This window comes from Microcaecilia unicolor, chromosome 9 (assembly GCF_901765095.1).
Source record: "Microcaecilia unicolor chromosome 9, aMicUni1.1, whole genome shotgun sequence".
NCBI classification, from domain to species: Eukaryota; Metazoa; Chordata; class Amphibia; order Gymnophiona; family Siphonopidae; genus Microcaecilia; species Microcaecilia unicolor.
This window is the reverse complement of record NC_044039.1, coordinates 40,059,127-40,080,950: the sequence shown is the minus strand read 5'-3', so window position 1 is coordinate 40,080,950 and position 21,824 is coordinate 40,059,127. Positions and strand designations below refer to the sequence as shown.

Genomic DNA, 21,824 nt, shown 5'->3' with positions numbered 1-21,824 from the left:
CTTTGCTCAAACAAGCAGAAAACGTATGTATATATGTAGAATAAATTCTCTCCTGCTCATAATGAAGAATTCTCTTGCTCTGCTCCCTTTCATGTTAAGTACTACATCCTGACTGTTTATTCAAACCTAAATTTCTATGAAAATCATAACTAGGAATTTCTGGTAAGATTTTCTATTTTAATGCTAATGACAGATTAGTGGTCCTGATTCAAATTATATTACTTACCTTTAGAATTAGGTCCTCCTTATGCACAAGACTGGTTTTACATCTGTGAATTAGTACATTGATTTGCAATTCTTTATTTTAATGCTAACGACAAATTAGTGGTCTTGGTCCAAATTACATTAATCATCTTTAGGATTTGGTCCTCCTTTTGCACAATATTGGTTTTATATCTGTTAAACAGTATATTTATATGTCGTTTTTAAGGATATAATTTATGCAAGTGTTTGTTGACACACTCAATCATGCAATTATGAATAACTACCAGTCTCTCATTTATAATTGTATATATATATATTTTTATACATTCTTTTATATGTGTATGTTTTGATTTATCGTTATTTATGTGTCATGTCCCCTACCTCAATGCAAGCAGCATCCTCGGGCTGTGCGGGGTCTCATCGACATGCACACTTGACTGGTACAGTCCTGAGCCATGTATGTGTAGTTCTTTTCTGGGTTTGTTCATAGAGACGGTGGTTGCAGGCTCCTTGATTGCTTTGCTTCCAGGCACCTGTGTCTGCTCTCTCTCTGCCTGGCTTCCCTTTCCCTGTCAGCTGTGTGTGCTGGCTGAGTTCTGGTGGGAACATTCTTTGTCTTCCTTTGCTTCTCTCCTATTGGTCTTCCGGTTTCCTCCTCCCCCTGCTCTTATTCTATGGCTGTGCTCCTTCTCCCTGCTGGTTCCTGATTATGTCAGACACCAGTACTTTATCAGCTGAGCTCTTCCTGGACTCCATGCTTCAGCTTCTACTTTGGTAGTTGTTTCTTGATCTGTACTTTGCTTCTTATCTACTTTGTCCCTCGTTGCTGACTCTGCCTGTACCTGGATTACTCTCTTGCCTGCTGCCTGCCTATTGACATTGCCTGTGCCTGGATTACCCTCTTGCCTGCTGCCTGCCTATTGACTTTGCCTGTGCCTGGATTACCCTCTTGCCTGCTGCCTGCCTATTGACTTTGCCTGTGCCTGGATTACCCTCTTGCCTGCTGCCTGCCTGTTGACATTGCCTGTACCTGGTTTACTCTCTTGCCTGCTGCCTGCCTATTGACTTTGCTCGTACCTGGATTACTCTCTTGCTTGCTGCCTACCTAGCGACACTGCCTGCTTCAGAATTATTCTCCTTTCTGCTAACCTCCTGGCTGAATCTCTTGGCGCCCATTTTCTCGTCTCTCCACATAAGTCCTGCCGGCCGCCTGTACCTGGGGGCTCAACCTCCGGGGAACGGTGGTCACCACAGGTGAACCTTGGGGTTGCCCTGCCACCAAGCAGAACCCGGGTTCACTACATCGGACTTGGCAGTGCTCTACTTGGTACAAGAACTCACAAGTCTGACATTATGCTTAGTATACATTTTTTAGATCTGGATTGTTTTTTATATGTGCATGCTTTTACTTAGGAATATTTATGACTAATATTTATGTGTTATTTTGTGTTAGACCCCTGAGGCAGGCATTTGTACGCCGAAACACGGCCTGTGTCTGGTCATTTTCATAATAAAAAGGATATCGATTATCTCAATCCTGAAGGCCCAGTGTTGCTTCTTTTTTGTTTCTGTACAATTTTGCATGCTGTTTTACCCTCTCTTGTGTGAATCCATGCACTAAAAAATATTTTAGGTTTTTTTGGGGGGGGAGGGGACATTCCTGAGCTAAACAGAGCTTCCACATTACTATGTGCTAACTGATTAACGCAGCAATACTGTGCAAGCTCTCACCGCCTACAAAATAGGTGGCAGTAAGTGCTTACCTGATTTTTTTTTAATGGCCACATGTTAATGGCAACATTAGTTCATGACCATTAATACAAAAAATAGAAAATCAGCCATTTTACAGCTGCACTAACAATGGCCTTAGTGCATGGGAAAAATTCACGTAAAGGCACGCTAAGGTTACTTTTTAATGCAGCTTAGTAAAAGGACCCCTAAGTTCACTAAGACATCTCCCTTCCTCCAGGCTACCCCAGATTCCTCTTCAAAATTGTGCAAGCAGGCTGGAACCCTCTGGGAACACTGGAAAAAGAGGAAAAAATTGCAGCCATCGGTCAAAGGAAAAAAAAAAAGGTTGCTTAATTTAAAAAAAATAAGAACAACAACTTAAGAATAACTGCTACACTCAAGCAATGTTAAAACAGTCTTTTGTTTACCCAGCCAACCTTGGCTTTAGTAGGAATTAGGTTCCCTTGATAAAACTATTGATGTGGCCTCATCATACTAGAATGCAAGGTAGCTCCCATTGAGTTGTCAGGGTGTTTTGGAGAGAATACCTAAGATTAACCATGGAAAACAGAAGCAAGAAGTTTCTTTCTGTTCTTCTGGTCTTTACACCACTACCTGCAGATGGCTTAAACAATGCCCATTCCCCCTTACTGGATTAGAGCTAGCAAGGTAGCTTGTTCTAAAGATGAATACATCAATATTGCTTCTGTTCCAGATATTACTCCTTCAACATATCCCCTCCCTTTCCCATCCAAGCACATCATTTATGTGTCTATAATAATATATCATAGCTCTGCTGTCTGAGATGTCTGCCTCTAACATATTTCTAAAGCTGAGGTTCCTAAGTTCAGATGCATTGCATTTCTGTGAGAAGGAGTTCCTTGGAATGTAGACTTTGGTCTTCTCCTTTCGCTTTGGTACGAGTAATACTGACTGGCCAGGGCAGTGGCGTAGCCAAGGGTGGGCCCGGGTGGGCCTAGGCCCACCCACTTTGGGCTTAGGCCCACGCAGTAGCAGTACACCTATGATGTGACTGGCAGGGATTCCCAAGCCCCACCAGCTGAAAACTCCCAATGACTGTTCCTCCTTCATACCTTATAAATAGCAGATCTTTGCCTGCAGCAGCAACAACTGATATATACTGCTCACACCGGCCCCACAGCCTTCCCTCTAACATATTCCCACCTGTGCGAAACAGGAAGTTGGATAAGTGGGAAGGCTGTGGAGCCAACATGAGCAGTGTGTATTAGTTTATGCTTGCTGCAGGCAAAGATTTGCTATTTACAAGGTATGTGGGAGAGAGGGAATGTTTGAAAGACCATCCTGCTTATAATCGAACGAGAAAAACGCCCAAGTTCCGACCTAAATCGGGAGATGGACGTTTATCTCACAAAAACGAATAAAGCGGTATAATCGAAAGCCGATTTTTGGACGTTTTCAACTGCAATCCGTCGCGGATGCGGACAAAGTTGATGGGGGCGTGTCAGAGGTGTGGCGAAGGCGGAACTGGGGCGTGGTTATCTGCCGAACAGAGATGGGCGCATTTCACTGATAATGGGAAAAAAGTATGCGTTTTTAGCTAGAATTTAGGACACTTTTCCTGGACCCTGTTTTTTCACGAATAAGGCCCCAAAAAGTGCCCTAAATGACCAGATGACCACTGGAGGGAATCGGGGATGACCTCCCCTGACTCCCCCAGTGGTCACTAACCCCCTCCCACCACAAAAAATGAAGTTTCTCAACTTTTATTTTCACCCTCAAATGTCATACCCAGCTCCCTGACAGCAGTATGCAGGTCACTGGAGGAGTTGTTAGGGGGTGCAGTGGACTTCAGGCAGGTGGACCCAGGCCCATCCCCCTACCTGTTACAATTGTGCTGCTTAATGCTTATTAGTCGTCCAACCCCCCCCCCCCCAAACCCACTGTACCCACATGTAGGTGCCCCCCTTCACCCCTTAGGGCTATAGTAATGGTGTAGACTTGTGGGCAGTGGGTTTTGAGGGGGATTTGGGGGGCTCAACACACAAGGGAAAGGTGCTATGCACCTGGGAGCTCTTTTACCTTTTTGTTTGGTTTTGTAAAAGTGCCCCCTAGGGTGCCTGGTTGATGTCCTGGCATGTGAGGGGGACCAGTGCACTACGAATCCTGGCCCCTCCCACGAACAAATGCCTTGGATTTATTCGTTTTTGAGCTGGGCGCTTTCATTTTCCATTATCGCTGAAAAACAAAAACGCCCAGCTCACATATTGTTGAATAAAACATGGGCGTCTATTTTTTCCCAAAATACGGTTCGGTCCGCCCCTTCACGGACCCGTTCTTGGAGATAAACGCCCATGGAGATAGGCGTTTTCGTTCAATTATGCCCCTCCATATGGCATGCAGGCGAGAGAAGGAGAGACCAAATCACCTATGGGATGGGGCGGGGTTCTTCTGCCCACCCATCTTGGGCCCAGGCCCACCCAAAATTGGGTGTCTGGCTACGCCCCTGGGCCAGGGAATGTCACGTCCTATAAAGCACAGGGCAAAACATTGCTCTCTATCTCCACCTGGTAGAAGATGGACACAACCCACAGGTTTCTGGATTCATCTGCTGCTACTAAAGGAAAGAAAATTATCACGTACTTTACATAATTTTCCCATACAAAGAATTGCAGTAATCAAGTAATGATAGTAGTATGGTTTGTGTAATTATTCAAAATCCCGCAGGACTTAAAGATGTTCAAATCAATCGGAGTTTCCTCAAATGAAAAAAGTTTTCTAACTACAGCATTAATCTGATCTTCATAAGTAAGTCTACAATCTAAAATTACTCCAAGTACTCTCGACTTAGAGTCAGTCTTTAGAGAAATACCTGAAGAAAGATTTATTACTTCTGATGAAACGTTTTGATAATCTCCAAACCACACAATTTTGGTGTTTTGTGTATTAAGCTTAAGATGATTTGCAAATGCCCAGTCTTCTACTAGCTTTATTTAATGTTTCAAGAATAAAAAAAGCACTTTCTAAGTTTCCTGAACTGGACATAAAACAAATATATCCTCAGCATATGCACAATTACATGTGTAACTTACAGAATGCTGTAAGTTACACACATATCACCAATTAGGCATAACTGCTCATGACTAAGGGCCCCTTTTACAAAGGCGCGCTAAAAGTTAGCATGTGCTAAACACTAAGGATGCCCATATGTTCCTACGGGCATCTCTAGCGTTTAGCGCACACTAAAAATACTAGCACGCCTTTGTAAAATACGAAAGTGCAAAACCCCTAAGAGAGAAGCTCCACTGGCTCCCAGTCAAGGAACGTTCTGTCTTCAAGGTTTGCACTCTAGCTCATAAGGTCATTCATGGAAACGCTCCGGCATACATGTCACACCTTATTGATTTACCACCCAGGAACGCTAAAAGATCAGCACGCACATTCTTGGGACTTCACTTCCATAGCTGTAAAGGCCTAAAATACAAACTAGTACATGCGTCCTGCTTTTCCTACATTGGCGCACAGCAATGCATTGCCACGTCATCTGAAATCTATTCATGACCTCATCAACTTTCGAAAATCACTAAACACTTTTCTTTTTAACAAGACTTACCATAATGATTAACAATAGGAACTCTAACACATCACCAATTACTTGATAATCTTACTGTTTTCTGATATGTTTTTTGACTTGATTATATCCATTATGTTACACCTGTTCTTTATGTAACCAATTGTTTATCTACTTTTGATTGACGCTTGCTATGATGTATTATTGTAAGCCACATTGAGTCTGCAAATAGGTGGGAAAATGTGGGATACAAATGCAACAAATAAATAAAAAGGGCACTTACTGCATAAGTGCATATATGCCCTGTTAATCTAGTATTTTAAAGTTCCCATTTTCCTTTATAGAATATGTGCCAAGGTAAACTGCTTTGGTTGTACCACAGAAAGGCAGTATATCAAATCCATGACCCTCCCCCCCCCCCCCCCCCCCCCCCCCAGGTACCTTTATATAGATGCACAGTTATAGAATCACCCCCTTAAATACCTGAAAGGTATTAATAATGTACAGGAAGCAAACTTTTTTCAGTTGCAAAGAAATTCTAGGACTAGGAGTCACAATGTGAAGCACCTGAATGTCAGGAAACTTTTTTTCCATACAGTGGCTGAACTTGAAGATCCCACAGATTTACAACAAACAAACAGTAAGACAGTGAGAAACAGAAGGAGGCTCAACACACAAAGGGACTAAAAATTAAACAGTACTTTAATATCGTAAAATCTACAAAGAACTCTTCTTCTAATATTTGTAAATGACTCGATACAGCACCATGTTTTGGCATGGAGTACCTGCCTCAGGAGTCTTATATTAGTTAGCTCAAAAATAAAGTTGGTAAAACAGCAGCAAATAAGGATATCCAAGGTCTTTAATAAGACTGTATCAAAGATCCAAACTGTTTAAAAAAAGAACCAACTTCTAAAAAGTAGCACAAAGCATAAGGAGAGCACTGCTCCTCTACAGTCTACGCAAACCGTTTTGTTTAAACTTTTTTTTTCACAGAAAGGGTCATAAATACCAGGAATGCTCTCCTGTAAGAAGTAGTGGTGACAAAAATGGTGAAAGAACTCAAAAAAGCATGGGATAAAAACAAAGGATTTTGAGTAGCAAGAAAATGAGCATGAAGCACTGGGTTAACCTATATTCGGAGCAGCACTTACAATCCTAAACGGCAGTGGAATAACTTAGAAAAGCTAGGTGAAGGGCATGGAGGAAAGAAGAGTGGGTATTGGGATTTAAATGTGAATTTGTTCATTTTGGTTTGTATCCGCTGAAATTTATTATCTTACTGAGACTACAACTCCCCTCCCGTTATTTTGAAATCAGCTTCTGCAGTTCAACCAGCTGGTATGAAGCCAGACTAAGAAGCAGGGCTATAATTGGGGGTTTGCCAAAGGTACAGTCAGCCATGACATTAAACCCCTTGACGGCCAAAAATGACTGGTGTGCTATGGGCCAGTGGCAGATGCAAAACCAGGAAGAGGACTAATTCCTCTCCTATCATCCAAGAGAAGTGAAGACTAGAGTGGAGCAAGGATCAAGGTTGAGGCACAAATATCCTCGTCCTGAATGCTAAAATGCCTAGTTAGGACTCTGTTATAATTTATTAGAACCTTAGCTTCCTGGCTATCCGGATGGCCAAAATTAATTGCAAGATTAAGAAACTATTTAGCATTTTAAAATGTTACCAAGTCAAAGCCTGCCAGTGTGTCAGGAAACTCCTCTTTAAGATCCATGGCTGCCTGAATGTCCTCTTTAAGCTTGTCCAGATCCTCCTGCCTTACAAAACAAAGACAAAGCAAGTGTTACAGCAGGTGGCACCACATCACTGCTAATGCTGAATACAAAAGTAGAACTGTAGCAGTGCACTGTGTATTTTATTTATTTATTTATTGCATTTGTACCCCACATTTTCCCACCTCTTTGCAGGCTCAATGTGGCTTACAATATATCGTGGACAGTGGAAATATGAAGAGAATAGACATTTGGTGTTACAGAAGGATTTTGGGTTATATGGTAATAGAATACATGATAGTAATATATAGTAATATAACAAAAGGCATTATTAAACATTTCTGGATATATGTGTGTAGTTTTACATGTGTTGATCTTTATGGTATATCCTGTCAAAGAGATGGGTCTTCAGTAGTTTGCGGAAATTGGTCAGTTCATGGATCGCTTTTAGGTTGCGTGGCAACGCATTCCAGAATTGCGTACTCATATAGGAAAAGGTTGATGCATTATAAATTGTTGAGGGGCTGGTTTCATAAGGTAATTTGGGCATATATCTAATTTGCAATGAGATTTGGCGAATCTTTTAAGCGTTTGGGAGATGAGATCTTCCGATAGTATCTCGAATTCAGTCCAAATTATCTGCTGGGTATACTCCAGGGTCTGGATCTAGACAGTCTAGGAGTGCAGCATATTCGATGGGGCTGATGGGTATTTTAAGTCTTAGTTATATGATTTTCTCTTTGAAGTACTTCGCGAGGTTGTCAGCTCCTGGTGTGTCTTTGCTGTTGGTTGTGACTGGTGTGGTATCTAGTAGTTTATTCACGAGTTGGAAGAGTTTGTGTGTGTCCTTGTAGTTTGGTCCAATTTCAGTTTTGTAATATAGTCTTTTGGTTTGTCTTATGGTGTATTTATATTTTCTTCGGAGTTGTTTCTAGGCGTTAAGTGTGGGATCATCTTTCTTTTTAGTCCACGCGCGTTCTAATTTCCTAACTTGTGTTTTGAGTTTTTTCAGTTCCTCGTTGAACCACAGTATTGAGTTCTTTCTGTGCGAGGTTCTGGTTTGAATTGGGGCAATGTGGTCTAATATTGTTCTGCATCTATAGTCCCAGTCTAGGAGGAATAGGGTTGTGTCTGCCTTTGTTGTCCACTCGTTATCGTAGATCTGTTGCCAGAATATTATCGGGTCTATTTTTCTTCTTGTCTGTGGTGTAGGTTTTTCGTTCCTGTTTTTTAGTTGTGGTTTTCGTTCGCCATTGGAGGGAGATGTATGCTTTGTAGTGGTCTGACCACGGTGTGGGTCTCCATTTTGTATCAGCTAGTATCAGGTTTAAGTCTGGATCAAATTTATATGTGATAATGTCTAGTGTGTGTCCTTTAGTGTGTGTTGGTTGTGCGTTTGGTGCGTGAAGATCCCATAATTGTAGGAATTCTTTGCATTCTTGGGTGCTTGTTGAGGTAAGATCTTCCAGGTGTAGGTTAATATCGCCTATTATGATGAGGTTTGAAGTAGAGACAGATGTGTTCGAGATGAAGTCCATGAGGTGTGTTTGGGAGTCTTGCCAATTGCCTGGCGGCCTGTAGAGTAGGATTGCGTTAAGGTGTTCCTGCAAGTTTGGGTGATTGATTCTTACCGAGGCAATTTCAAGTTGAGGTAGGATGGATTCAGCTGTGGTTGTGATAGTGAATTCGGATTTGTATATAATGGCTAGTCCACCTCCTCTTTTCCCATTTCTTGTCCAGTGGGTAATTTTGTATCCTGGTGGGCATAAGTCTAAGATTATGGGATCTTTAAGGTCGTGGATCCAGGTTTCAGTGATGAATAGTGTTATGATTCGGGTCTGAACCCCTCTCAAACTTACCTCTTTCCTGGGGGTCAGCTTCTTAGCTGGCTTCTGTTTCTTTTCTCTGTCCTTTCTGAGCTGGCTCTGTCTCTCTGTGCTGGCAGCTTCCAGCAGCATGGGGTTAATTGTTTTACTTTACTACTGCACCTGTGTGTGTGTTGCCTGAGTTGCTCTAACTCTCTTTGGGTGTACTGGCTTCAAGTGTTTCACGGTTTTGCATTAGTGTGGGTTGGGCCTCTCTGGGTCAGTGTGCTTTTGCCTAGGTCTAGGGAGTGTGACATCATCAGGGAGGGCCTTGATAAGGAAGTGGTCTTGTTTCCTTCAGGGCCTTTGCAACAGTGGTGTTTGCTTTTGCTAAGGGCCAGGTTAGTGTTAGTGCAGTGTGCACTGGTGACTGTGTGTTTAGCTTTCCTGCTTTTCCCTTATGGTTCCCCTGCTTTTTCCTCTTGGTTTTGGAAGCATTGCTATGTGTAGGGCTTTGGAAGCTCTGTTGCTGATAGAAGTACTTCAGGGTTTGGTGTTGTTAGGAACACTGCAGAGTTTGCTGTTAGAAGTACTTCTGGTGTGTGTGCTATTGGGAGCATTGCAGTCTTTGCTGTTGGTGTTTGGTGCTTTAGAAGCACTTTTGGCTTATGTGTTAGCTTCACTGCTTTTTCCTTGTGGCTCCCCTGTCTTCCCTTTTAGTGCTAGGAGCTCTTCTGGTTGCTTGCCAGAGTAGTGCTTAGGAAGCACCTTGTTAGTTGTATCTAGCTTGCTAGAGCAGTGCTTAGGGAGCTGGTTAGTTCTGTGTTTAGCTTATTAGTGTAAAGCTCTGCTTGTAGCTTGGTGCTTAGTAGCACCTGTGTTAGCTTTGTGTTTAGTTCCCTGCTCTGTTAGTCTAGGGCTTAGGAAGTCCCTTTCTTGAGCAGGGATTAGGAGCTCCTGTTTAGTATAGGGCTTAGGAAGTCCTTTTGTCAGTTTACTGTTAGGAACACTCCTGCTGGTTTAGGGCTTGGGAGCACGTAGATCAGTTTAGGGTTAGGAGCACTTCTGTTTCCAGTCCTGGTCCCTATGTCATCCGGTATCCAGTAAGTCCCGTCGGCTACTCGAACCCAGGAGCTCAACTCTTGGGGGGCTTAGTAGCTAAGTACAGGTGAAGCTGTTGGACCAGTCCAGTGTGCTCCAGTCCCGTGTTCCAGTCCTGTGTCCTCCAGTCCGGGGGACCAGTCCAGGGTGTTCCAGTCTGGTGTGCTCCAGTCCAGTGTGTTCCGGTCCGGTGTGTGTTCCAGTCCTGTGTCCTCCAGTCCGGGGGATTCCAGTCCATGTGTTCCGGTTCGCTGGGCAGTGCCTGCAGTCCCTGCCGGTGTGCTTACCCAGTGTTGGTTGGTGGGTTTTGCCTGCTGCTGTCGCTCCTCGGCAGCAGCCCAAGGGCTCACGTTTGCTCCAGAGCCCGGCCCCGCGGGCTCTGAACCTGAGAACCTGACAGATTGCAAAGGCCATGAGCCCGGCAAGAACCCCCACCCAGCCGACCCAGCTGGGGTCCAGCTCCGTCATTGTGCTTGATCCTTCTATGACTCTTCGTCAGTATCGTGGGAAACTGTTGTCTCATCCTGTTTTGAAGAAGACCTCTGAAGCGGCAGCGGAGAGAAAACGTGTCCGGTGGCTTGGAATCGCTGAAAACCCAGTTTCAGATATGGACCCTTTTATCACGCTCACTGAGTATCGCCGCAGCCTTGTCTTGAATCCAGCTTTGTTGGATACTCCTGAAGCTGTCGCGGAAAGGAGACGTCTTGGGAATTCCATGCTCTGGGCCCAGCAGGGGTCCAGTCCCATTCAAGCAGCGCGCCTAGACAAGCCTCTGAATCCAGTCCGAGCAGCACATCCAGCCAAGCTTCAGAGTCCAGTCCGAGGGATACTTCTGACCGAGCCTCCGATGCCAGTTCAAGTGGCGCTTCCACTCAAGCTTCAGAGTGCAGTCCGTGGGACGCTGCTGGCCGAGCCTCCGATTCTAGTCCGAGAGGGGCTTCTCACCAAGCCTCCAGTGCCAGTCCAGATGGCGCCTCCACGCAAGCCTCGGAGTCCAGTTCAAGTGGCGCTTCAAACCAAGCCTCCTAGTACAAGTTTGGATCCCAGTTCCAACCCCATTTTTGATCTGGATCCGTTTCTGACACTCCAGGATTACCGGGTTGCACTTTTGTCTGATCCAGCCTTGAAGAATACTCCTGAAGCTGCAGCAGAGAGAAGGCGTGTCTCCTGGCTTGGGTTCGAAGAGAACCCAGTTTCTGCTATTGACCCTGCTACCAAGCTCTTCTTTTATCGCTTCCAGCTTCTCTCTGATCCAGCCCTGCGGGATACTCCTGAAGCCCAAGCTGAAAGAAGGTGGCTTCCTGATTTTTCCCGCCAAACTTCTGAGTCCAGCCTGAAGGGCTTTGCCAGCCGAGATGCTGAGTCTGGAGCGAGTGGCAGCCAAGATGCTGAGTCCGGAGCGAGTTGCAGCAATGACAGCCAAGATGCTGAGTCCGGAGCGAGTTGCAGCAGTGGCAGCCAAGATGCTGAGTCCGGAGCGAGTTGCAACAGTAGCAGCCAAGATGCTGAGTCTGGATCGAGTTGCGGTTCCAGTCAAGATGCTGAGTCTGGATCGAGTTGTGGTTCCAGTCAAGATGCTGAGTCTGGATCGAGCTGTAGTTCCAGTCAAGATGCTGAGTCTGGAGTGAGTTGCAGCAGTGGCAGTCAAGATGCTGAGTCTGGATCGAGTTGGAGTTCCAGTCAAGATGCTGAGTCTGGATCGAGTTGCAGTTCCAGTCAAGATGCTGAGTCTGGATTGAGTTGGAGTTCCAGTCAAGATGCTGAGTCTGGATCGAGTTGCAGTTCCAGTCAAGATGCTGAGTCTGGATCTAGTTGTAGTTCCAGTCAAGATGCTGAGTCTGGATCGAGTTGCAGCATTGGCAGTCAAGATGCTGAGTCTGGATCGAGTTGTAGTTCCAGTCAAGATGCTGAGTCTGGATCGAGTTGCAGTTCCAGTCAAGATGCTGAGTCTGGATCTAGTTGTAGTTCCAGTCAAGATGCTGCGTCTGGAGTGAGTTGCAGCATTGGCAGTCAAGATGCTGAGTCTGGATCGAGTTGTAGTTCCAGTCAAGATGCTGAGGCTGGATCGAGTTGTAGTTCCAGTCAAGATGCTGAGTCTGGATCGAGTTGCAGTCCCGGCCAAGATGCCGAGTCCGGGCCAAGTTGGAGTTCCAGTTCCAGGCAAGATGCTGAGTCCGGGTCAAGTTGCAACTCCGGTCAAGATGTTGAGTCTGGGTCAAGTTGGAGTTCCAGTCCCAGGCAAGATGCTGAGTCCGGGTCAAGTTGGAGTTCCAGTCCCAGGCAAGATGCTGAGTCTGGGTCAAGTTGCAGTCCCGGTCAAGAGGCTGAGTCCGGGTCAAGTTGCAGTTCCGGCCAAGATGCTGAGTCCGGAGCAAGTCCCAGTGCCAGCCGAGATGCTGAGTCTACGTTGAGTACCGAGTCCAGCCAAGAGGCTGAGTCCGAATTGAGTGGCAGTTCCGGCCAAGAGGCTGAGGCCGGATCAGATTGCAGTCTCAGCCAAGATGCTGAGTCTACTCTGAGTTCCCACTTCAACCAAGACGTTGAACCCCTCCTGAGTTCCAGCTCCAGCCAAGAGGCAAGGTCCAGTCTGAAGTCCTGTTCGAGTTCCTGTCCGGCTTTAGATTCCAGGATGGGTGTGGGCTCTAGCCCAGTTCTGGCTGCTACAGTGGAGTGCCAGGAAGTCAAGGAAGTTGTGGACTCCTTCAGGAGATGGTTCCTGTTGAATAGAACTCCACTTGTTGCATCCAAGACTCTGATCCTGCCTAGCAGCCGTTCTAAAGAGCCTCATGGCGGCCAAATCCATTCTGGTTTCCTAGTTCCAGATGTACTTGTCACGTCCTGCCCAGCCGCCCAGATTTATGTTGTGAAACCCATTGGGAGATTTCATCACAGCTACCCATGGAGACCTAAATTGTCTTTTGAGACCTGGAGCTCCCGTGGGGACACGGGAGCCTTGAGGGGGAGGTGCTGTTATGATTGGGGTCTGAACCCCTCTCAAACTTACCTCTTTCCTGGGGGTCAGCTTCTTAGCTGGCTTCTGTTTCTTTTCTCTGTCCTTTCTGAGCTGGCTCTGTCTCTCTGTGCTGGCAGCTTCCAGCAGCATGGGGTTAATTGTTTTACTTTACTACTGCACCTGTGTGTGTGTTGCCTGAGTTGCTCTAACTCTCTTTGGGTGTACTGGCTTCAAGTGTTTCACGGTTTTGCATTAGTGTGGGTTGGGCCTCTCTGGGTCAGTGTGCTTTTGCCTAGGTCTAGGGAGTGTGACATCATCAGGGAGGGCCTTGATAAGGAAGTGGTCTTGTTTCCTTCAGGGCCTTTGCAACAGTGGTGTTTGCTTTTGCTAAGGGCCAGGTTAGTGTTAGTGCAGTGTGCACTGGTGACTGTGTGTTTAGCTTTCCTGCTTTTCCCTTATGGTTCCCCTGCTTTTTCCTCTTGGTTTTGGAAGCATTGCTATGTGTAGGGCTTTGGAAGCTCTGTTGCTGATAGAAGTACTTCAGGGTTTGGTGTTGTTAGGAACACTGCAGAGTTTGCTGTTAGAAGTACTTCTGGTGTGTGTGCTATTGGGAGCATTGCAGTCTTTGCTGTTGGTGTTTGGTGCTTTAGAAGCACTTTTGGCTTATGTGTTAGCTTCACTGCTTTTTCCTTGTGGCTCCCCTGTCTTCCCTTTTAGTGCTAGGAGCTCTTCTGGTTGCTTGCCAGAGTAGTGCTTAGGAAGCACCTTGTTAGTTGTATCTAGCTTGCTAGAGCAGTGCTTAGGGAGCTGGTTAGTTCTGTGTTTAGCTTATTAGTGTAAAGCTCTGCTTGTAGCTTGGTGCTTAGTAGCACCTGTGTTAGCTTTGTGTTTAGTTCCCTGCTCTGTTAGTCTAGGGCTTAGGAAGTCCCTTTCTTGAGCAGGGATTAGGAGCTCCTGTTTAATATAGGGCTTAGGAAGTCCTTTTGTCAGTTTACTGTTAGGAACACTCCTGCTGGTTTAGGGCTTGGGAGCACGTAGATCAGTTTAGGGTTAGGAGCACTTCTGTTTCCAGTCCTGGTCCCTATGTCATCCGGTATCCAGTAAGTCCCGTCGGCTACTCGAACCCAGGAGCTCAACTCTTGGGGGGCTTAGTAGCTAAGTACAGGTGAAGCTGTTGGACCAGTCCAGTGTGCTCCAGTCCCGTGTTCCAGTCCTGTGTCCTCCAGTCCGGGGGACCAGTCCAGGGTGTTCCAGTCTGGTGTGCTCCAGTCCAGTGTGTTCCGGTCCGGTGTGTGTTCCAGTCCTGTGTCCTCCAGTCCGGGGGATTCCAGTCCATGTGTTCCGGTTCGCTGGGCAGTGCCTGCAGTCCCTGCCGGTGTGCTTACCCAGTGTTGGTTGGTGGGTTTTGCCTGCTGCTGTCGCTCCTCGGCAGCAGCCCAAGGGCTCACGTTTGCTCAAGAGCCCGGCCCCGCGGGCTCTGAACCTGAGAACCTGACAAATAGGAAGTCAAGATTGTCTGTGGTGATCCAGTCTGTTATAATCTCTGTTTTGTTACTACTGACCTGGCGTTTACGTATCCCAGTTGGATTGGATGGTACCCAAAAACGACCATAAGATCATGAGTATTTTAGTGTCATTACTACAGTGTCTCCTCTCTGCGCCGTTATGTTTTTCATATTTTTGGTGGGGGAAGTGGGGAGAGAAAGGCAAAAACTTTCGTCCACTCAGAGTAAAGATACAGTGGCTGGAAGTCAGCTGCTGCATCTCAGATACATGGCAAAAAGTTCATTTTCTATCACATGAATGAAATTGGAAATGTAGGCGGATATATTTCAAATTTTTTGCATTGATGCAAAGTCTGCAGGTTCTTTTGACTTGCAGGTTTTCACCAACCCTCAAAGGGAAAACATGCACATACATTTTGAAACTTACCCCACGGAGTGGAGGAATAGTCTAATGGTTAGGCTGAGAACCAGGAACGCCAGGGTGCAAATCCTGCTTCTCCCTCTGAGTATCCCTGTGACTTTGGTCAAGTCACTTCACCTTCTATTGTCTCAGATACAGCTTACATTATGTCCTTTAGGGACAAGGAAACAACTTGTGTACCTGATTCTAATGTGCCTTGAACTCAGTTTTGAAAAACACAAGGAGAGAATTCAAAGTGCAGTAAAAGTTCACCTTTTACTGCACCTAGATTTACTGCTGGTGTCATCATCCCAGTACCTTAGTTGCTTAATCCCATTGAAAACAAATGCTGCTGCTTGCAAGCCACCTCAAAAGCAACATTATTCTATGTGCCTGGGAGTATCAGGCCACAAAGCTGTGTCACGATGTTCCTGAGACACCAGAGCAGGGTATCCCCCCCCCCTCACTTATATAGAAATATTACCTCTAGCAGTAGTCATGTGAGTCTACCACTAGGGGCACCATTTGGGATGTGGCACTGGACTGGGCAAGAGTGGCTGGGCATCATTCCTGCCTGAAGACCCCCCCCCCAGACCCCTCCCACTCTGAACCACCAACAAACATAGAAACATGACACCAGACAATGGCCAAATGGGCCATCCAGTCTGCCTATCCTCAGTAACCACTAACTCCTCCCACATGCTGTCCCACGCTTTCTTAAATTCTGACACAGTTCTTGTCTCCACGACCTCCACCAGGAGGCCATTCAATGCATCCACCACCCTTTACATGAAAGAGTATTTTCTTAGATTCCTCCTATGCCTATTTCCTCTTAACTTCATCCTATGCCCTCTCTTTCCAGAGTGTTCCTTCATTTGAAAAAGGCTCACTTCCTACACATTAATGCTACTGAGGTATTTAAATGTCTCTATCACATACCCTCTCTCCCGCCTCTCTTCTAACGTATACATTTTGAGGTTCATAAGCCTGTCCCTATATGTTTTATGACAGAGGGCACTGATTAATTTTGTAGCCGCCCTCTGGACCAACACCAACCTGTTTATATCTTTCCGTAGGTGCGGTCTCCAGAATTGCACACAGTACTCTAAATAGGGCCTCACCAGAGACTATAAGGGTACTATCACTTCTTTTTTTCCTTCTGATCGCCCCTCTCCTTGCTGAGCATTCTTCTGGCTTTGACCATCGTCTTTACTGCCTGTTTGACCACCTTAAGATCATCAGACACAATCACCCCCAAGTCCCGCTCTTTTTTCATACGTCGAAGCACTTCACCCCCTATATTGTACCATTCCCTTGGATTTTTGTAACCCAAGTGCATGACCCTGCATTTCTTAGCATTAAATCTTAGTTGCCAATTATTGGACCATTCTTCAAGCTTTGCTAGATCCTTCCTCATGCCATCCACACCCTCCGGGGTGTCCACCCTATTACAAAGACAAACCTTACCAGATAGTCCTTCTGAAATATCACCCACAAAGATGTTAAAAAGAGCTGGCCCGAAGACTGATCCTGCAGTACACCATTGATAACATTCCTTTCTTTGGAGCAAGCTCCATTTACCACTACCCTCTGTCTCCTTCAATTTAACCAGTTTTTACCCAGTCACTTTAGGTCCCATACCGAGGGCACTCAGTTTGTTTGTCAGTCGCCTGTGAGGAACCATGCCAAAGGCTTTGCTAAAATCCAAGTACACCACATCTAGCACCCCTCCCACGTCCAACTGTTTGGTCACCCAGTCAAAGAAATCAACTAGATTTGTCTGACATGACCTGACTCTAGTGAAACCATGTTGCCTTGGGTTCTGCAATCCATTTGATTCAAGAAACCTCACAATCCTCCGCTTTAAAAGTGTTTCCATTAGTTTACTCACCACTGAGGTCAGACTGACCGGTCTGTAATTCCCAACCTCCTCCCTACTTCTGCTCTTGTGCAAAGGGACCATATCCACCCTTCTCCAGGCCTCCGGGACCACTCCAGACTCTATGGAAGCATTGAAGAGCTCAGGCAGTGTAGCCACCAGAACTTCTCCGAGTTCTTTGAGTACCCCCAGATATGCTAGCACGCCTTTGTAAAAGGTGTCAAGGCACACCATCAGTTTTTTTTTTTTAATTGTTTGAAGCCTGATATCTACTGAACAGTAAAACTGACAAATTACCTGAAAGGATCCTTTAAGAAGCGTCACTCTTTGAAATATACAAAATGGAAAACATATTTTGGGTGCTTATCTTCCTCCGAGTTGCACCCTTTAACAGTGTGCCCTGCAAAGGCCATCTTTGTAGCCATGCTAGGTCAGACCAGTTCAGTGGCATTAATCAACTGGAATGCCTGAAACTAGGATTACTGCAGTTTTGAGTTTCACAATGAAAAAAAAAAATCTGTAAAACTTCTCTGTTTTAAACAATTTCATCATACATATTTTTGTACAATTGTTTTTCCTTCTCTCCAGTATTTCACCAAATGTAATGGTTGGTAAATTTTTATAAATCACAAAGTTATCCAAATATATCCACCTTAACATTTAGCAGAATTCATGCAAAAATAGAGAAAAGTATATTATGAACATCTGTGTACTGATCTTAAATTACTAAAAAATTATCTTAAATGACTAAAAAATTATGATTTACGATTTTAATGATAAGGATTGTAGCACAAAATTTTGAAGCAGCATTCCCCCAGCTGTGTCTGGGGTTTGCTATGTAAGGAAAAAACAACGTCTCCCTTAAAATTATGACAGACAATGTGAGCTTGCCAAATCTTAGAAACACTGGAAAAGCAGCTGGAGATGATCTGAATATCGGGCCCAATGTTTTGGGATTTTCAGAAAGCTTTTGTCAAAATCCCTCATGACAGACTCCTAATGAAATTAAAAAGCCATGGGATAGGGGGCAATGTCCTATTAGACAGTGTGGGAACTGGTTAAAGACAAAAAACAGAGTACAGTTAAATGGCCAATTCTCTCACAGAGTACGATGAATAGTGGAGTACCATGGGTACTGGGACCTGCTGCATTTTTTTTTTAATTTATAGAAGTCTTTATTAAGTATTGAGAGACATGGTACAAAGAACAAAAGATGAACATCAGCCCATAAACGGGTACATAAGCAACAATGGAGGTAAACCGCCTCTCCTTAACAATGAGCAATTAACTCTCAAACCATAAAAACTACACGCCCATAAACTTCCAAGATTTCTAACCAGTTTTTGTAAATATCGCACCTCCCCCCCCCCAAAAAAAAGGGGAGAACCTCCCCCCTACCCTCACCCCCTCAACCTATACCTCCCCGCCCCCTCCCCCTCTCCGAACTCGCAAGTTTCCATCATGAGCAGTGTTTCAAGAAAGGCTCCCATATAGCTTCCCACTTAGAGTGTGACAACAAATTGCCCAAAGTCTCTCCATTTCACATATATACCATAACTTATTTAAACATTTAACCAAGAAAGATACCAAAGGTGATTTCCATTGAGCAGCCAAAGTAACCCGAGCTGCTGACATAGCATGGCGTACCAGTAAAGCCTGCGATTTGGTTAGTCCAGGAGGGCTTAATGGGAAAAGAAAATATTCAGGTGCCCATTTTATAGGTTTAGACAGCCAACTCTGTAATCTATATTGAATTGCCTTCCAATAAGCCCTCACTTTTGTACATGACCACCACAGATGTCCCATGGTTCCCATCTGACCACAAGCCCTCCAACACAACGGTAAAACCGCCGGGAACATGTGATGAAGACTAGCTGGAGTAAGATATCACCTATATACAACTTTTACCACATTTTCTATAAAAGGAACAGAAATAGAAATCTTGTGCAAAGTATTTTCAAGCACATTCCAGTCATCATCCCCCAGCGAAACCCCCAATTCCTGGAGCCAGGCGCTGCCGATGCTGCAAGTGGGGCTGCAATTGCCTACGTTGATGATCATACAAACAAGAGATGAGACCCTTCGTCCCCTTAGATTCTTCACAAAGATCTTCAAGAAATGAGTCTTCACGAGACACCTTAACCTTTATTTCAGCAGCAGAAAGAAAGTGTTTCAATTGTGCATACGCAAAAAACTCAGTTGGTAATATTGTAAATTTCTCAGCCAAACCATCAAAAGGAATGAAGGCTTCACCATCAAAAAGTTGACCCCAATTCTCAAGTCCACGGGAAAACCATCTAGAAAAATGCCCTAATTCTAGACCAGGAGGAAAAAGTGGATTATGTATTATCGGTGAAAGTCTAGATAAAACTGAGTCAGGCTTGGCAAAGAGAGCATCCCAATAATAAAAGGTAACCTTAACCGATGAACAAACCTCCTTATTTATAATAAGAAAACGACACGGAAGCCACATTAATGAGCGTAACAGGCAAGACCCCACCGAAGCTTGCTCCAAGGCTATCCACAGGGCCGTGCCAAGGGTCTGTGGCGCCCCCCTGCAGATGATCAGTTGGCGCCCCCCCCAGCAGACGAACAATTGTGCCCCCCCCCCCCCCCCCGTGAAGGTGATCGCTGCCCTCCCGCTCCCTGGACCATGTCCCAACTGCCCACCCTCTTCTCCCCCTCCCCCGAAGATCCCTTTTAAATTTACCTCCGGCAGCGAACGAAGGCGCAGCATCAGTGAAGGAGGCGGCGCTCCCGACATCTCTAGTCTTCCCTTCGCTCAATGTACCGCCTTCTTCTGATGTCATTTCCTTGACGTCAGAAGAAGGCGGAGGTAAGCATGGCGCAGCGGGCACAGCCCTGGCTATCCACCTCTTTTGAGGACTAGCATGAAACCATTCGAGAGCAGACCGAGCTTGTGCCGCCTTATAATACCAATAAACATTGGGATCCTTATAAAGTAAAGATCTAGAGAATCGCGGCCTTTTATTAAACCATATAAAAACGAAAAAGACGATTCTGCACACCCAAAAGGAAATTGCATGATAGATGGAAAGGGAAGACCTGAAAGAGATACATCAAACGTGGCAAAACATTCATTTTCATTGTCGCTATTCTACCAAACCATGAAATGTCTAAAGTACTCCATGCCTCTAGATCTTTATATAATTTCCGCAGCAGAGGAGGGTAATTAGCCGAAAATAAATTGGAGAAATTTTTTGTTAAATAAACCCCTAGGTATTGAATGCTTTGTGTAACCCACTGAAAAGGAAAGGCATCTTTTAAAGAACCCAAAACCAGGCAAGTTATTCCAATAGCCATAGTCATGTTGAGTTTAAACCCCGAAACAGCAGAATATTCACCTAGGAGCTGAATTAGATTAGGGAAGGAAATTAATGGCTTGGTTTATCCAAATAAATAAAGGGGGTGTGGAGGCATAGCAGGCATGGACGTCTTTTTCACAGAAACATCCACATTTTGGACGTCCTCAACTGCTGTCGCAGGGACGGAGGCATAGCGAAGGACGTCGTTCACCCATACTCTAAAAAAAAAAAAAAAAGACGTCCCTGATGAGAACTTGGACATTTTCACCTGGACTTGTATTTTTCTAAGGTTGTAGATGGCAATTTATTTAAGGTTGTAGACGGCTATTATACACGCAGCTTGTCTGCATGTATGAAGCCGTCTTTGGCATGCGCAGAGCAGCCACACATAATGCTTGGCTGCTTTGCACTGGCTTCCCCTCCTTAGGAAGGAAATCATGTGCAAATGAGCTAACAGTGAGCAGCTCATTTGCATGCGATTTCCTTCATGCATGCCCGTTCCTTTCCGAATCGCTAAGGGATCAGTAAAGGAAGGGCTTTTTCCGTTCAGTTAGTGCATCAGTTAGTCCACTGCAGTGCCCCCTAGGGTGCCCAGTTGGTGTCCTGGCATGTCAGGGGGACCAGTGCACTACGAGTGCTGGCTCCTCCCATGACCAAATGAGTTGGATTTGGTTGTTTTTGAGATGGGCATCCTCGGTTTCCATTATCGCCGAAAACCAGGGACAACCATCTGTAAGGTCGACCTGAATGTTGAGATTTGGGCGTCTCCGACCGTATTATCGAAACGAAAGATGGACGCCCATCTTGTTTCGATAATACGGGTTTCCCCGCCCCTTTGCGGGGACGTCCTGCGAGGATGCCCTCCATGTGGCACTAACCAGATAGTGCTACCAAATATGTCCTCTGGCCACCTCAGCACTATTTAGACAGGATGGTCAACGGGCAGAGCCAGAGGTACTGTTCCCTCTAAGCTGAGCGGGAGTCCTCCACCTAAAGTCCTGCCAATGGGTGGTGCTGTTTCACTATCACATTTTCAATAGTGAGAACATGCAAGTTCTGCAGACTCTTCGAATTGCATTATTAGATCGGATAAGAATATACCTTTATAAAGGTCAAAGTGTTCTTATCAAGCTGCTGGGTTTATCCAGTGCCTTTGATCTGGTGGATCATAGGATCTTGTTGGAAATTCTGGATAAATATGGTATACAAGCAACAAAGCCCATTTCGTGAAAAATGAAACGGGGCCCTAGGAAAGCTCTCATCTTAGCGATTTCTCCTCTCTCCCCTGCCCTCTCCTTCATGTCCAGCGATTCTTCCCTCCCCTCCCCTCCCATCTAATCCATGTCCAGCGATTCTCCTCTGCCCTGCCTTCTCCTCTGTGTCCTGTGATTCTCCCCTCGCCTCCCATCCCCTCCATGTCCAGCGATTCTCCTCTGCCCTGCCCTCCTATCTGTGTCCCGCAATTCTCACCTCTCCTTCCATCCCATCCATGTCCAGCGATTCTCCCCTCCCCTCCCATCCCATCCCATCCATGGCCACTGACTCTGTCCTTTCTGCCGCCTTTAAGCCATTCATCTTACCTCAGGTCGCAGCGGTGGCAGGCTGGGCTTGCGTCACCTCCAGCCTTCCCTTGCCTTCCCTC

The 21,824-nt window shown here is 45.5% G+C and overlaps 1 protein-coding gene across 1 annotated transcript in view; it reads right to left on the bottom strand.

Moving 5' to 3' along the window:
• Nucleotides 1-21,824, bottom strand: part of ADA2 (adenosine deaminase 2) — a 131,127-nt gene that overhangs the window by 29,269 nt on the left and 80,034 nt on the right. Inside the window, 1 exon segment of the mRNA XM_030215327.1 lies at nucleotides 7,168-7,258. Within this exon segment, the coding sequence (XP_030071187.1) occupies nucleotides 7,168-7,258 (91 nt within the window).